General features: G+C 41.9%; 1 protein-coding gene across 1 annotated transcript in view; it reads right to left on the reverse strand.

The window, feature by feature from the left end:
• The window catches only part of RAB2A (RAB2A, member RAS oncogene family), a 124,306-nt gene extending 107,564 nt beyond the window's left edge, over positions 1 to 16,742 (reverse strand). The window contains exon 1 of the mRNA XM_049853869.1: positions 16,596 to 16,742. Within this exon, the coding sequence (XP_049709826.1) occupies positions 16,596 to 16,641 (46 nt within the window). The 5' untranslated portion in view covers positions 16,642 to 16,742. The remainder of the gene's footprint in view (positions 1 to 16,595) is intronic.
• Positions 16,743 to 18,358: the final 1,616 nt, after the last annotated feature.

Here is an 18,358-nt window from a genome sequence, read left to right on the forward strand (position 1 = left end):
AACCCACCAGCCACTCCATGGGAGAAAGACACGGCAGTCTGCTTCCGTGAAGATTACAGCCTTGCAAACCCTATGGGGCAGTTCTACTCTGTCCTATAGAGTTGCTATGACTGTGAATCGACTTGACAGCAATGGGTTTGGTCTGGTTGCACGACTGACTCCTATTGAACCAAGTCACATAAAACTAAGTTTTTGGACATATGCTATTAATTAACTAAAAAAACTAGCTGTTCTTTATCTTATATTTGTATGGTTGTTTCTAAAGTAAATATATGGCTTTAACTTTATTTTTATTAAATTTCATTTTGCTAAATTTAGTCATTCTGCCTATCAAGTCCATTTTGGATTCTGTCTGTAATAACCCACACATTAGTTCTTTTGACCAAATCTGACCGTATCCAAATTGTTGATAATGTTAAATGCACAGAACCCAGGACTGTGTGTACCAGCACAGTCCTCCAGCTTTGCCTATATGAGCAGCCCTTTATGCATATAGTTATTTAATCAGTTAAAAACCTCCTTAGTTGTGAAACTGGAAGAATTTCTAAACCTCATACTCAAGGTTATCCTGAAAAAGTGTAACAAATATTTTTACTTAGTGGACTGATAAGTCAACTCCCATGCCAGGTATATAATTATTATTGACTTAATTTGTAATTGGTTACTCATTTTCCTATCTACTAATTATTTTATCAAGTTAAATAAAGTTTTGAGCACAGTAATTTGGGACACTTTTTTTTTTATTAACTTTATTGAGCTTCAAGTGAACATTTACAAATCAAGTCAGTCTGTCACATATAAGTTTACATACATCTTACTCTGTACTCCCACTTGCTCTCCCCCTGATGAGTCAGCCCTTCCAGTCTCTCCTTTCGTGACAATTTTGCCAGCTTCCCACTCTATCCTCCCATCCCCCCTCCAGACAGGAGATGCCAACACAATCTCAAGTGTCCACCTGATATAATTAGCTCACTCTTCATCAGCATCTCTCTCCCACCCACTGTCCAGTCCCTTTCATGTCTGATGAGTTGTCTTCGGGGATGGCTCCTGTCCTGTGCCAACAGAAGGTTTGGGAACCATGGCCGCCGGGATTCCTCTAGTCTCAGTCAGACCATTAAGTCTGGTCTTTTTATGAGAATTTGGGGTCTGCATCTCACTGATCTCCTGCTCCCTCAGGGGTTCTCTGTTGTGCTCCCTGTCAGGGCAGTCATCGATTGTGGCCGGGCACCAACTAGTTCTTCTGGTCTCAGGATGATGTAGATCTCTGGTTCATGTGGCCCTTTCTGTCTCTTGGGCTCTTGGTTGTCGTGTGACCTTGGTGTTCTTCATTCTCCTTTGATCCAGGTGGGTTGAGACCAATTGATGCATCTTAGATGGCCGCTTGTTAGCATTTAAGACCCCAGACGCCACATTTCAAAGTGGGATGCAGAATGTTTTCATAATAGAATTATTTTGCCAATTGACTTAGAAATCCCCTTAAACCATGGTCCCCAAACCCCCGCCCTTGCTCCGCTGACCTTTGAAGCATTCATTTTATCCCAGAAACTTCTTTGCTTTTGGTCCAGTCCAACTGAGCTGACCTTCCATGTATTGAGTGTTGTCCTTCCCTTCACCTAAAGCAGTTCTTATCTACTAATTAATCAATAAAAAACCCTCTCCCTCCCCGCCTCGTAACCACAAAAGTATGTGTTCTTCTCAGTTTATACTATTTCTCAAGATCTTATAATAGTGGTCTTATACAATATTTGTCCTTTTGCCTCTGACTAATTTCGCTCAGCATAATGCCTTCCAGGTTCCTCCATGTTATGAAATGTTTCCGAGATTCGTCACTGTTCTTTATCGATGCGTAGTATTCCATTGTGTGAATATACCACAATTTATTTACCCATTCATCCGTTGATGGACACCTTGGTTGCTTCCAGCTTTTTGCTATTGTAAACAGAGCTGCAATAAACATGGGTGTGCATATATCTGTTTGTGTGAAGGCTCTTGTTTCTCTAGGGTATATTCTGAGGATTGGGATTTCTGGGTCGTATGGTAGTTCTATTTCTAACTGTTTAAGATAACGCCAGATAGATTTCCAAAGTGGTTGTACCATTTTACATTCCCACCAGCAATGTATGAGAGTTCCAATCTCTCCACAGCCTCTCCAACATTTATTATTTTGTGTTTTTTGGATTAATGCCAGCCTTACTGGAGTGAGATGGAATCTCATCGTAGTTTTAATTTGCATTTCTCAAATGGCTAATGATCGAGAGCATTTTCTCATGTATCTGTTAGCTGCCTGAATATCTTCTTTAGTGAAATGTGTGTTCATATCCTTTGCCCACTTCTTGATTGGGTTGTTTGTCTTTTTGTGGTTGAGTTTTGACAGAATCATGGAGATTTTAGAGATCAGGCGCTGGTCGGAGATGTCATAGCTGAAAATTCTTTCCCAGTCTGTAGGTGGTCTTTTTACTCTTTTGGTAAAGTCTTTAGATGAGCATAGGTGTTTGATTTTTAGGAGCTCCCAGTTATCGGGTTTCTCTTCATCATTTTTGGTAATGTTTTGTATTCTGTTTATGCCTTGTATTAGGGCTCCTAGGGTTGTCTCTATTTTATCTTCCATGATCTTTATCGTTTTAGTCTTTATGCTTAGGTCTTTGATTCACTTGGAGTTAGTTTTTGTGCATGGTGTGAGGTATGGGTCCGGTTTCATTTTTTTGCAAATGGATATCCAGTTATGCCAGCACCTTTTGTTAAAAAGACTATCTTTTCCCCAATTAACTGACACTGGTCCTTTGTCAAATATCAGCTGCGCATGGATTTATATCTGGGTTCTCAATTCTGTTCCATTGGTCTATGTGCCTATTGTTGTACCAGTACCAGGCTGTTTTGACTACTGTGGCTGTATAATAGCTTCTGAAATCAGGTACAGTGAGGCCTCCCACTTTCTTCTTCTTTTTCAGTAATGCTTTGCTTATCCGAGGCTTCTTTCCCTTCCATATGAAATTGGTGATTTGTTTCTCTATCACCTTAAAAAATGACATTGGAATTTGGATCGGAAGTGCGTTATATGTATAGATGGCTTTTGGTAGAATAGACATTTTTACTGTGTTAAGTCTTCCTGTCCATGAGCAAGGTATGTTTTTCCACTTAAGTATGTCCTTTTTAATTTCTTGTAGTAGAGCTTTGTAGTTTTCTTTGTATAGGTCTTTTACATCCTTGGTAAGATTTATTCCTAAGTATTTTATCTTCTTGGGGGCTACTGTGAATGGTATTGATTTGGTTATTTCCTCTTCAATGTTCTTCTTGTTGATGTAGAGGAATCCAAGTGATTTTTCTATGTTTATTTTATAACATAATTTGGGACACTTTTACTTTGCCCGTTGTAATGGTTAAAACTGAACTAACAACACTTTATCCAAAGATAGAAGAGATAACCTTTGATCAACAGGTTCATTTGTACCAAAGACTTCTGTAGACTTAAAAAACTGACTCTTTCCAAAGAGGTTCAAAACCGAGAACTTGAGTTCTCAAGATACCACAGCCGAGTGGAGACAAAATCAGGGTGGAAGACCACTGGCCTTACCACCTCTTCAGACTCCTAAAGGCAAGCAGAAACCGGAACCTCCTAGTAGTTGCTGTTCTTCTCAGTCTCAGGTGGCCCAGGAAGACATCTGAGATAGAGATAGCTTTTTTTTTTTTAATTGAGTCCCAAGGAGTTTTCAGGATCGAAAACCCGTCATTTTGTGATTAACATGTGATTTTGTTTCCTTCGGCTCAAGAAATCGCCATCTGAAGTCAGCACAGTGAAGAGCTTTTTCCACAGGCAAAACCTACCCCACTAATTCAATTTTAGAGCACTCAACAGATTCGAAAATTTACCTCTAAACACACAGATGTTCCTAGGGACAAAGCACTATGCAGTTTACAAAGCACCTGCACACAGTTTACTTGAAGCCTCACAAAAATCCCTCGACATACAGAAGGCGGGCATTACTGCCGCCTTCATCTAGACGAGAAAACCGACACTGACAGAGGCTTGAGCTTCACCAGGTCACAGGAAGAAATGCAGCCACCGCGTGCATCGGGACATTCTAATTACACACGCTCCAATTGTGATCTGAATTTCATTCACAATTCCACACTTTCTCAAACTGGAAAATTCTGAGTTGATCCCACAATATAATTATTTCCACTGTACTTGACTGAAATGGATTTTAACTTCAGAATAAAATGCTTTTATTTCTTAACGCTTGGGGGAAAAGCTACCCTAATTACAAACACCAGGCGCTAAGAAAGTTTTCAAGAGTGTCAGCTAAACTGCCAGAGAGGACTTAGAAGAATGTATTATTTGCCTCCTAAGTGCAGTTATTGCTAAAGGTGGACGAATGCAAAACAACATCAATTTTGATAATACAAGCGTAAGTATACCACCATTTGCGCTGGCTTATCAACTGTAAAAGCTGTAAAGAAAACAACTGACAGGTGAATTTCAACAACAGATATAAAGTCGTTAACAGATGTTGCAGTGGTTAACACCCTATAAGGTGCACTAGGCAGGTACTAAATGCATTTCACAAACAGAAAATCCAGGAATTTAAATTAATTATTCATATGCACAATTACATTCATTCTACATTGTCCTACAAGGAGTAGGTAACACCACACATGCTTGGGAAACCTGACTACATTACTTCCTGTGTGGGACATGTGCCTGCCCCGACCAGAAAGACCATGGCAAGTGGGCATGCCTGTGATCTATGAATGCCTTGATCCCCGCCTACCTGACTGGATGAGCGTGGTTCCTGGCAGTAGAAATAAATTCAAATTCATTAATGATCACAACAGAAATAAAAGCATTAAATTCTCCTGTTAACAGAAAATTTCAGATTGAATTTTTTTTTTAAATACAGCAATAAAAAAAAAAAATTTTTTTTTTTTTTTTTTTAAAATACAGCAATAGGCTGTAGAAAAAGCTATTATGTTAACAGCTATTACATAAACTATTAATATATAAGGTCGCTATGAGCTGGTGGAAACCCTGGTGGCGTAGTGATTAAGTGCTAAGGCTGCTAAACAAAGGGTCGGCAGTTCGAACCTACCAAGCGCTCCTTGGAAACACTGTGGGGCAGTTCTACTCTGTCCTATAAAGTCGCTACGAGTTGGAATCAACGGCACTGGGTTTTTTTTTTATGAACTGGAATTGACTGACAGCACCAGGTTTGGTTCTTTGGTTTATTATATATTATACACGGTATAACTTATTTTAGATATGTAAAATATATATTAATATAATAAGTATATAATTATATATATTTTATAACTGATTTTTTATTTAATTTTAAAACTTTTTTTTTAATGGGGAGAAAATAGGACAAAAACAAAAATGAAGGTCAGCTAATAAATACTCTGAAGAGTAATTTAGATTAGCTAGTAAAGCTGAATCCTTGGCTGATACAAACAATGTGCTCAGCTGCTAAAGGAAAGGTGAAAGGTTCAAGTCTAGCAAGAGGGGCCTTGGAAGAAAGGCCTGGTGATTTACTTTAGAAAAATCAGCCACTGAAAACACTACGGAGTACAGTTCTACTCTGAAAACACATACGGTGTCATCATGAGTCAAAACAGCCTCCAAGGAAAAACTTTTATTTGTTTGCTTTTTTAATAAAGCTGAAGATGTGCATCTGTCCCACCCATAATTCTACTTCAGTGTATACAGTAAAGCCTACGAAAGCCAGAACCTGGGTAAGGTGGGAATCTGTCAAAGAAGGAAAACTCAAATATTTTTCACTAATATAGAGTGATAGAAAAGTGGTAAGCTGTACCCTGTCAAAGGCGGAAATCTTGCAAGAGCTCAAAAAACAAGGCAGTCCCGTGGAGTTCCAGTTCTCATAGGTTTCACAGTATTTCCACAACTCCAGCACACATGCTCAAGGAAAGAGGCACAAGAATAACCCATGCAATATTGCTTTTTTTAAGCAACAAAACAAACAATCCTAAAATTTTCATAAGCAAAAGCATGGGAAAATTGTGGTATAGTCAAATAATCAAATACAATTAAAATTAAATAAATCAAGCAATTAATATCAATGAAACACAGCTACATTAATATGGATAAATATTAATAATGTTGAGCAAAATAGTTTCAGCCTAAGTACAGTAACATTACATTTAGATGAAGTTGAAAAAATACACAAAACAATGCTGCACGTTGTTTACAGATATAACACACATACACACACACAAGTTGTACGGAAATTTTCAAAAGAATTACAAGCACCAAATTCAGGAGAATGGTTAAGAATGAGAAGGATATATGAAGGGCTTCAACTGTATCTGTAAAGTTATATTTTTTCAAAACAAAATAAAACAAAGATAAAAACTGATGCAAAAAAGATGAAAAACAATACATACTAGGCAAATAGGAACCAAAAGTTAATATTCAAAATTAATATTAGACAAACATTTGAATACCGAAACATTTACTAAGTAAAAGCACAGGGTTGCTCAAGGAAAAAGGAACTCATCAGTAAGATTATATCCATCCTGAGCCCACACGTTCCTTCCAAATAAATAATAATTTATTATCGGGGAGGAAAAATCTGACAGAATTACAAGAAAAATCTATTGTCATAATAGCAGATTTTTAACATCTGTCCTCCACAAAACTCAACTAAGTAGACAAGAGTATTAAAAATATGGAAGACGTGACCTAGCGGACATTTGAGGATCTCCGAACCCACCACTACACAAGAATACACACTTTGTTCACGCACGCATGGAGCATGTGCAAAAACTGACCAAGTACTTGACTATGAAAGAATCAGTACTATATAGGCTACCTTCTCTGATCTAAGCGAATTAAGATCAGAAATTAACAATAAAAAGATTGTTTAAAAAAATTTTTTTTGAAAACAAAAAGACACATTCCTAAATATTTCAAGGGTCAAAAGAGAAGCCCCAGAGGAAAACACGGATTTCAGAGTAGCCAGTTCATACAGCTTTTCCTGGATTCCTATACGAGACCTCTTTAAATCCTTATCATAATTCTCTTTCCTTGATCTGGCTGGAGTGGGTTTGTTCCTTGTAATCCAATGAGTCCTTCCAAGAACAAAACCCTACAGTCTTTCCAAATCTTGGATGGTCATGTGGACTAAATTAGGCAAGCTGCTAAAAATATAGATATCTGGAATAAAATGAAAAACAATCGTGATAAAATAAAGAACCTTCCACAAAACATCTAGATGAAAACAAATATGTTAAGAACAAGAAAAGCAGGAAAACATCAACACAGGCTATGAAAGAAACAATGAGAGTCAAGGACAGCAGATTCCTCAAAGTATCAGCTGGCCACAAATGAGCAAGCTAAGCAGGGATTGGGGCAATCAACATATTAGGATACACAGAGGACCAAAGAATTTATTTTTGCTACAATCAGCATTACTCAGACACTATAAAGCACTGACAAAGTTTGGATTAGCTCATTTTTCAAATATATAAATGGGTTGCCCACAATCACACAGGTAGTTAAGTAGCAGACAAGGGACCTTCTATCTAGTTTTACATGGGGCAGTGTGGCCCTATTTTGCACAGGTGGAAGTTATTGAATGTTTCTAAGTAAAGGATGGGAAGAAGTAAATTTGTTTAAGGGAAGTGAAAGGACTATATACTCCCACAGCAACTCCTGGAACCAAGCAGTTAGTAAACCAACAGAAGATGTCTTGTATGGATTGTGAGAACCTAGAAATCCGTATGATACAGGACAGAGAACGACCCGGGTTCAAATTCCAGCTCTGCCAGTTACTAGCTGTACGATGTGGCCATCAGTGTCCCCCTTTCTGCATCTGTAAAATAGGGCCTTACGCATAGATATTACTGTTCAGACTCAAGCACTGGTGCAAACTAGAGAAACTGCCCGATAAAACCAATTGTATATTTACATTCGTCACTACGTTACACAGCATTCCTTCTAAGAAGACCAGAGAGAAATTTCAAGACTCAGTATCAGGAGTAACTAAATATATGCATGTACATACTTTTTTTTTTTTTTTTTTTTTTAATAATAGATGGGCAAAAGGATCGCGTTAGACTCTTGATCTAAAGGTTGGTGACTGGAACCAGCTCGGCAGTGCCACAGAAGAAAGGACTGGCAGATCGCTTCCATAAAGATGACAGCCAAGAAAACCCAATGGAGCGGTTCTACTCTGTAACATACCTGTGACCCCATGAGTCGGGATCAACCCAATTTTAGTTACTGCAACCAAGCAGAGTTCTCTCTTTGTATTGCTTCATATTAAACACAATGCAGACTTCAAAGAAGTGTACACACCTCCATCATACACTTCAAATATTAACGTTGCTTCTGATTTCATCTTATTTTTTCCACCATTTGCCCCTTAGTCCTCTGTGGTAGGCAGAATGATCCCTGAGGAGGTCCTCACCCTCATCCCCAGTGTTACTTTACATGCTAAGCGAGCCTTTACAGATGAGATTCAGATTACAGACTGAGATGTGGGGATTATCCTGATGATCCAGGTAAAGCCTCTCTAATCACAGGAGTCCTTCAAACCTTCAACCTTTCCCAGATCCAGTCAGAGGTGTGACATGAGAAGGACTTGACCCACTGCTGCTGGCTGTAAAGACAGAGGAAGAGGGCCAAGAGCTAAGGGGTGAAGACAGGTGGGTGAGCTCTAGAAGCCAGAACTGCCCTCAAATGACAGCCAGCAAGGCAAAGGGGATCTCAGTCCTACAACTGCAAAAACTATATACTCTGCCAACCACGAGAATGAGCAAGGACCCTCCAGAAACAAATGCAGCCCTGCTGAAACCTTGATTTTTTCCCAGGGAGACCATGTCAGACTTCTGAACTATAGAAATGCTAGATAATAAATTTGTGTTCTTCAAGCCTTAAAGTTTGTGTTGTTTGCTACGACAGCAATAGAAAACTAACACACTCTCTTTCTCTCGCTTACATTATAAAAAACTGTAAAAATTTTTTATAAGTTCCCTTAAATCCTTTTCGAAACAAGGAGGAATATCGGTTTTTAAGAAATTGGTCAACCCATGAAGCCTGCCCAGCAGAGGCGACCTAGCGCGTGCTCCTCATTCACTGAAGCAGGAACCTGGGGCCAGGCCCGATCCTGCCTTCAAGGAGCTCACTGCACTTTGCATGGATCGATATTTGTGTTTATCCTTTCTCCCTCAGATTTGGCCAGAAACACAATAATGGTCAGCTACGGTTGAAAATGGGACCATTTTTAAGAGAGAACTAGAAGAAACCTAAAGAGCTGCATCACAGCCATAAAAGGTCAAACTGAGGAGGAAGGGCAAAGGGGAAAGCAGCCAGTCCACCCCAGCAAGGGCATGGCCCCTAGCGTCAGGCAGCCTTAGGTCTTGTTCTACACTTATTAAAATAACTTGCCCCAAGTGACAAAGCTCATTCTCTTCATGTACAAAATGGGTAACCTCGTATATTTGTTGAAAGAGTGAAAGATAAAAAGTCTTTGATATCGTGTACAAACTACGAAAAGTATGCAGGATCTCTCGTGAGACTCTATTATGTAGACATAGTACCAAAGCTAATGTGATAAATGCCATATGAATTCAGTGTAGATATACCACACCAAACCCAAAGCCAATTCCAACTCATGGCGACCCTACAGGACAGAGTAAAACTGCCCCATAGGGTTTCCAAGGAGCGGCTGGTGGATTTGAACTGCCGACCTTTTGGTTAGCAGCCGAGCTTTTAACTAGTGTGCCACTATGACTCCAGATAGATCTTAGGGAGTACTCAAATAAAATACCAGAAAGCAAAAAAAAAAAAAAAAAGACAATAGAAAAAAAGAATCAATTCTAGAAAAACAGGTAAAAAGGGCCCATGACTGACGAGTAGAGGAGGGCTATAGCATTACCACTACAAACCAACACATTTTAAAGATGCTGATGTCCAGGACTCACTGCAGATCTACTAAAACAGACTCTCCAAGGATAAAGCCCAAGCAGCTTGAGTTGAGAAACACCGCAGGAATTAAAAAGGGTAACTCCTATGTATGATAGCAGAGATCTGGTATCTTTTCCAGGCATCCTTTATTTATAAGTGAAGAATTATAGCTAAAACATGGAATACTTTAAAACTTGCAAATAAACGAGGCTAATGAAATCAAATGGCAAAGTTTCATGTAGAAAATAAGGAGCTGGAAAGGAGACAAGGGAGGTACAGTAAAACCTGCGAAAGCCAGAACCTGTGTAAGGCAGAAATCTGTCAGAGAAGGAAAGCACAAATATTTCCCACTAAGACAAGCAATAGAAAAGTGTTAAGGCTGCAACCTATCAAAGGCGGAAAACAGGGGAGCCCCAGAAAAACATGGGAGCCCCGTGAAGTTCCAACTCTTGAAGGTTTCACTGTACATATGTGGCAGTGCCTCTGTAGCAAAGGACAGCCTGACAGACTGAGGATGAAGGGAGAATGATAAAATGAAGCCAGCACAGCTGGGTCAGGGTGAGAGGGAAAAACATTTGAGCTAGCAAAATTAGAATCTGCTCAAACAAAACAGCAAAATTACTGCAAGAGTGGGAAAGCCGAAGAGATAAAATGAGGGGGGTGTGGGGGACATACAGAAAATTAATTTCATATTGGGAGTAGGAGCAGCAATGGAGATCAGAGAAGGCACCAAGAAGGAAGAAGGGGCAATATCTGAGACGATAAGGAGGTAGGTTCACTAGGAGAGAGAGGTTAAGAAAGGGCCAACAGCCTCCAACATAAGGCCTTAGGAGAAACAGAAATATTAAGGGGATGGAAGATGTAAGGAAGCTGACTCAGGAATGTGAGGCAGAGATAGAAAAGGGCTATCTTGAAAGCCCTTTTGGCTATCAGGACAAAAATACTGAAAGACAAGTAACAAATAACTTACATAAAGCAAAAATAGAAAAGTATAACAAGCATAGTGTCACAATTCTAGAGGATGTTCCCAGGTATGTTTTAGCTCTCTCATCTGATAAATGAAAAAGCTAAGCACATCTAATAATAGGCAAAACTAAAGATAGTTTAGGGGTACATAAGGAATAAAAGTACAAAGAAAAGCATGGGAAGAATTAATGTAAAATTCAATCTGGTGGAAACCTCTGGGAGAAAGGCGTGATGGAGATGTATGTTTCATTAGCATAGATGTTTATTATCCTTTAAAATTAATAAATTATACATATTACACATATATGCTTTTATACATAAGATATATTTCATAATTTTAAAAACTTCATAATTTTTCTACCTCTGAATTTCCCAGTCTGTCTTCCAAAAATAGTCCAAGAAATAAACTTGCTCATAAAATAAAATGGCTAGTGTTACTGGTCACAGGTTTTGCAGCAAGGAGCTCTACCTCAGATTTAGTGAATCAATCTCTCTGGAGGCTAGGTCACTGAATCTGTTTTTTTTTTTTTTTTAAGCAAACACCGTGGGTGATTTCTTATTCTAAAAACACTCAAGTCTGAGTCTCTCACATGAAGAGGTATTCTTCCTCTTAAAGTTCTAATGCTCTAGAGAATCTAGATCCCCATTCTTCCACACGTCCTCTAAGACTCTTGCCCCTCTTCTCCTCTCTCATATTTTCAACCTCAAGTTTCTCCTACCTTAAAAGACACGCACACGCACACACACGTGTGCTTGTGCTTCAACCTGGTCTTCGTCCTACTCTAACCTTCTCACTCTTTTCTTCCCTTTCACGCTCCAAGTCTTCAGTAAGATAGGCGACACTGTGCCTCTTTGTCTTACAACCCAGTATCTTTTTAAACGTACCAATATTATGAGATCCTGTTTAAAATTTTAAAAAGAAAAGGGAGGGTACCCTACAATATAGAAAGCCCTATTTCACCAGCACCCACTCTTCTGATACAAACATCCTACTCCTCTCTCCAGAGTAACTGTTAAATTACTTCCAGACTTTTTCTATGCATTTATACATGGTATATATAAAAATCATTACTTTTTTTTCCTTTGGTTTTTTTTTTTTTTTTTACAAAAATGAAATACCTTACACAACGTTTTGTAACTTTCTCACTCACTTCTCAGTCCAACACTGTGGTGAAGCACCAATGACCTCCTACCATTTTAACCAACAGTCCCGGCTTCTGCTGCATTTCACGCTGGTATCAGTTCCTCCGGAATCTGCTTCTTCTGCTGGATTCCGTGACACTGTACTGTCCCAAGTCTTCTTCCCCCTTTGATTCTTCCTCGCCAGCTTTCCTTTGCTGGTTACTTTCCTGCTAACTGCCCCATGAACATAGGTGTTCCGCAACATCACATCCAAGGCTTTCTTTGTCCTATTCAATCCAAGAGCCGTCACTACCTACACTTCGTCACAGGAAGGCAACTCTGTCAGATGCCCTTTGTCAATGGTTTTGCAATTGAACCAATGCTCCAAAATCATCTGTCAGTTAAACAAAAGCCTGCATTTGGGGCATGACATGTAATTTCACTTTGCAATTAATTTGAACTATATTCCAGTCAGAAAGTCCCTACGCCAAAGCAGAATTGGGATAAACGGGGAAGAAAGCTTGGGAAGGGATTGTTTAAAGTAGTAAATTATAAATATTTTCATGTTATGGAACTTTTTGCTTCTCTATAAAAAAAATATACAACCTCCTAATTTCAAAAACTCAGATAGTGAACTCCCAGATAATAAAGACTCTCTGAATATGTTAATATTTCCCAAATCTCTAACCCAGGTCACTGTCTCCTAAGCAGCAAAGATGTAAAATTCCTATTCAATTTAATTTCACCTTCTAAGTCAAGTCTTTCTGCACCACCCTTAAATAACAAGTTTCCTATCAGCAGCACCTACCCAAAGGCCCATCCACTTATCTATTAAAACTCTCTGACCCTGAATGGCCTGGTCAAAAGCCTTCCCAAACAACAACAACAACAAAAACTGCTTAAAATGCATGTGGGGAAGGGATGGGAAGGAGGAGGACAGAGAAGGGAAGTGAGGTGGGGCCAGAATATGTAACGAGTGCTGGGGTTTGTTATTATCAAAAAGAAAGGAAAAATAGGAGTTGGCCAGGTGAAAAAATGTTTACCTCATCTTTCTTTTCTTTCCCTTTTTATGGGGGGCGGGGGTGGTGGGAGTATTTCAGACAGAAGTAAGAGCACAACCAGGTTTGTGCCTCAAACCCTCGCCTGTTGGAAGAGGGGATGGTGTTAATGAGGAGGATAAAATGGTAGGCAGATGCCAGAACTCTGGGTTAATAAACAACTCTTCTCTCCCTCTATACATGATAATTATCTGCTATAGTATTAGGCCGGGCTTGTTAAAAACCACTTTTCACCTTATATCTAAATTTAAATGACACATTTTTCTAAATGATTTTTCAGGAACAAGGCACTACCAGTGAAATTTTTTTAAAGCTGTATTTTAACTGAACTTGGTCTTATAGTCGAAAATCAAATAGTTGAACAGTGTCACCATGATTATGCAAGAAGTTTTCAAAAAATCTTTTATGGATGGGGAACTCTGTAAAAGAAAACGTGCATTGTTCTTTTCTCTAGAAAATCCGTGCTTTCAAAATTGTCTTCATTTCAATCTCACATACTACTGAGAGAAGAAAAGGCTAAGAATGACTATCTTATAGGCCTGGAAAAGTAAGACAGACGTTAGTGATTTCCTTCATTCTACGATGCATGTTCCTCACATTACGATTTTTTTAAATACCTGGATGGATCTCACACTACTGATTTAGTCTCATCTGTGGGGGGAGGGGCTATGTTAAATGTACCTTACAACTATGTCCATACTTTGAATTAAGGAACTATGGTAAAGGATTCTGGCCAATGTCAAAAGCAAGAAAGTAGCAGAATTGGACTAAAAAAAATCTGCTGTCAAGTTACTAATGCAAACGAAAAGGAATTTAATGGCCAATTTGGTTACTTTCATTAATTTCATTAAATACATAACGCCTACCTTCACTATGAGTCGGAACTGACTCAACAGCAGTGGGTTTTTGGTTTTTTACCTTCTACTAGGTTCTTCTATGAAGCCATACAAAATACCTATCCTGCCCACAAGAAGTATATAACCCAGATTAGATGCTTACACAAATACCAACAGAACAAAACAATCAGGGATTGACACCAGAAGAATGATACAAAGTGAGACACATGAATCTAGATAAGGAGTAGTCACTTCCAGCCAGGATAACAGGAAAACCTTGACACATCATAAGAACTTAATATGTGCTGAGTCTGAAGATATATAGAAGACCTGAGTTAGGCTTTGAAGGACTGATAAAATTTCACAGGGATGTACTGTGGTAGAAGGGCACCCCAAGCAGAGAGAGCAGCAGGGACCAGGAAAAAGAACAAGCCCGCAACAGCCCATGGCCGGTAGGCCTCACTGGCAGATGCAAATGGAGAACAGTAAATATGGGTAAAGAAGTCTAAACCAAAACCAAACCCACGTCTAGAAAGGACCCAAATAGAGACCTCCTTGAAGGGTAAACTAAGGAATACAAGCAGAGAAGTAGCCTCCTGACAGCCGCGTTTCAGAAAGGTGAATCTGACAGTCAACTGTACCAACTGAACTGGAGCGGGGAGAAAATACCTATGGTCTAAAACCAAACCCGACTCACAGCAACCCAATAAAACCAAAAACCAAACCCGGTGCCGTCAAGTCGATTCCGACTCATAGTGACCCTACAGGACAGAGTAGAACTGCCCCACAGAGTTTCCAAGGAGCGCCTGACGGATTCAAACTGCCGACCATTTGGTTAGCAGCCGTAGAACGTAACCACTACGCCACCAGGGTTTCCACAGGACACAGCAGAACTGCCCCATAGGGTTTTCAAAGCTGAAATTTTTACAGAAGCAGGCTACCACTTCTTTCTCTCATGGAGCAGCTGGTGGGTTCGAACCGTCAACCTTTTGGTTAGCAGCCCAGCGTTTTAACCACTGCACCACCAGGGCTCCTTATACAGTCTAGAGTCAAATATTCATTGTCTGAAGGACACAGTAACAATACCAACTGCCTAAGGACTATTTTGGATGAGGGCAAATTCCAACAGAACAGCCCACCAACTTGTTTATATTTGTAGCCTCACTACCCCCACTTTTACCACTGTTTAGTAAATAAGAAATAAGCTAAAAGAAGGCAACCTGCAAAGTCTAAGCTGAATCTTCATTACTGCTAAGATAGTCCAGTGGCCATATCAGTCCTCTCTCTACTTCTCCAACCCACTCATATCATAAAAAAATCATAGTTGATGTGAATTCCCTCTCCAATCTCCTTTTTACAGCCTAAATCAAATTCTGCCAGAAGGTTTTGGAAGCACCCTTCCTTCTCCTTCCAAATATGTCACACCGGTCTAATTATATAAATCTGCTACTTAAAGAAAACTGTTTGCAAAACACTGCTTTACCCAGGGTTTTATCTAGAAAACGTTCACTTTCTACATATACACCAAAAAAACTTGCTAAATAACTATACCTATAAAGTTTTTCTTTTATGCAGCAATCAACATGCTTCTTGCGTTACTGATAGAACCTGCTACATCATTAGTGCAACCACAAGATGCTGCTTCCATTTCCAAAGTTGTGCAAAGGGTCCCAAGTTGTGCAAGAGTCACCACCGAAATCAGACTCTGGTATATTAATAGAACATCTGAACAAGCCTTAGGTTTATAATTAGATTCAAGATAATGCCAAAAATCACAGGTACTAAAAGACATTTTACAATGAATTTTTGTTTCCTTTTCTGAGAAATATACTATGATATTAATTTAAGTGACAATAATTCTGCTTCACATGGACATTAGATCACCTGAAAATTAGCAGTTGTGACCCCCAACTCGATTTATGTAAAAAAATCACAGTATCCCCAGGAAACAATTTGGTTGTCTGAACTTACAAATAAAACACACACACACACACACACACAGAGAACACTGAACGACCTTGCATTACTACCACATCACGTCAGTTTACACGTGGCAAAAGTCATCACAACTCTTTCTTGCACTAATGACCTCAAAAGGGATTCCCCCGTCATCACGTAATGAGATGTGACTTATTCTGTCTTGCGTGAGCTGAGGGTGTTAAAAAATAACAATAATAACAAGCAAAAAGGTTTCCTCCTTTTCCTCTCTGCCGGCCACGCAGGGCGCGCTCTGGCCAGGCCTCGGCTGATGCCTGCAGGTCGGGAGGTGGACCTGGTCAGGAAATCTAAGCCTGTCCCCATCCCCTTCTGCTCTCCCCTGCCTTCCTCTTTCTCGGGGCCCTGCTCCGAGGGTGCAGCCATCGGGGTCGGGCCCTCACAGCCCGGCCTGGGCCCCGCCTGTCACCGCCAGCCCGGATCCGGCCTCACCAACGCCTGCCGCGGCCCCGGCTGCAGGGTCGGGGCTGGCGGCGCCCTGGGCGGGGGCCGGCGGACCGGGCCTGCCAGGCCGCGGCCGCTCGCAGTGCCCACGTCACCAGCTCCAGCACTGCGGAAATGGAGCGGCGCGGCGGGGAGGAGGACGGCGAGGCGCAGGGCGGCGTCGGCGCCGGCCCGCCGCCAGACGCCGCTTCCCCGTCGGCCCGGGCCCGGCGGCCGCTGACAGCCGCCCGCCCGCCCGCCCCGGACCCTCACCTGTGTCGCCGATGATGATGTACTTGAACAGATAGGCGTACGCCATGGCCGCGGCCGCTTGGTGCCAGGGCACACGGCTCCTCCTCCTGCTACTGCTCCTCCTCCGCACACCTCACCCCGGCGCCGCTCACCCTCGAAACGCCAGGCCCCGCCTGCGCCGCTGCCGTCAGCCGCCGGTCGTGAGGAGCAGAGAGGAAGTGGGACAAACTGACACCGGCGCAGCCGAGGGGAGACAGCGCCCGGCCGAGCCCTGCCGAACAATAACAGCCGCCGCGGCACCTCCGCCCCGCCTCCGCGCCGACCCGGAAGTGCTGTGATGGCCGGCGCCGCCGGAGGAAGGGGCGGAGCCCCGCACGCCGGCCGCGCCCGCCCCGCCCGGCCGGAGCCCTGCACGCCCGGAGCCTCGCCCAGCCAGAGCCTTGCACGCCCGGAGCCCCGCCCAACCAGAGCCCCGCCCCGCTGCGGCCAGGCCAGGCCAGGCCCGAGGTGCCGCGCCCGTCCGCTCGGTTCGCCCCGAGGCCAGGCGGAGGTCGTTCCAGCACGTTTGAGCGGCGACCCCGGCACCCGGGAGACGCTGGGGAGCAGAGTGGCGTTCGGTTCCACCGCCGCCAGGCGCGCGGGCGCCGCGTCCTTCCGCCGAGCGGTGGGGTCGCGGGCTCGCGGTGGGAAGGCGCAGGTCGCGTTCGGGGCAGGCCCCGCCTGGGGCTGCTGAAACGTGTTTGAGAATGTGAGAGCCACACGGAAGGGGGATGGGGAGACGGCATCTTCATTGTTTGGGGACGAGACGTTGACAGTGAAAATGGAAGCTTTGTAATGGAAATCGTATGTCAGGGCGCTGTGGAAAGCTACGCTGCTGTTAATTAAAAAAAAAAAAATAGAGCCCGTCTTTATGTGAAAAGTGAAAACAAGATGCAGAAATCTATGCATAGTATTTTCTCCAGTGTGGAAAAAGTGAGAGGAATACCCTTGAATACCCGCGTGTGCACAGTCTCTGGGCAGGATGGGATTGAAGGAAAGACCTAAGTTCCACAGAAAATTTGTGTGTGTGCAGTTTGATTTTTTTTTTTTACAGTGTTCGTGAATTAACCGTTGAAAGATACTTTCAAAGGAAAAGCAAAGTAACTTCCTTAGTCATTCAGTCAACATTTATTGAGCACATAGTATGTCAGGTACTGACTGTTAGCTATTGCGAGTAGAAACTGACCCTGTTCTAAAGAAGCACAAATTTGGGAAGAGGAGGTGAAGGGTGTACCCTGGGGTTTCAGGAAAGGCGACCTAGAGAAGGTGATGTCTCGTATGAATAAGGAATATGACTGATGAGTAAGAGTGTGTCAGATGTACAAAAGTTAGGGGAAGGGAACCGAAGTTCAGGCACAAGGAACAGACTGTGCAAATTTCATGGAACTGATAGGAAGAATTTGAAATTGCATAAGGAAGCGAATTTACAAACTCACGCCCTCTAAGTTTGGGAGTGGAAGGAGAATCCTTGCTGGGGGAGAGGTGATGTTGCCCAATTATTATCCACTCCATTTTGGAATTGCTCACCATATTATCCCTGGTGCCACAGTGGTTAAGAGCCCTGCTGTTAACCAAAAGGGCAGCAGTTCAAATCCACCAGGTGCTCCTTGGAAACCCTATGGAGCAGTTCTGCTCTGTCCTATAGGGTCACTATGAGTAGGAATTGACCCAATAGCACACAACAACAACTGACACCATCATGCTGGTCTGGCTGTGGTTGCTGATCTTGCCAAATGTGAATTTGA

This window comes from Elephas maximus, chromosome 15, assembly GCF_024166365.1.
Source record: "Elephas maximus indicus isolate mEleMax1 chromosome 15, mEleMax1 primary haplotype, whole genome shotgun sequence".
Lineage (NCBI taxonomy): Eukaryota > Metazoa > Chordata > Mammalia > Proboscidea > Elephantidae > Elephas > Elephas maximus.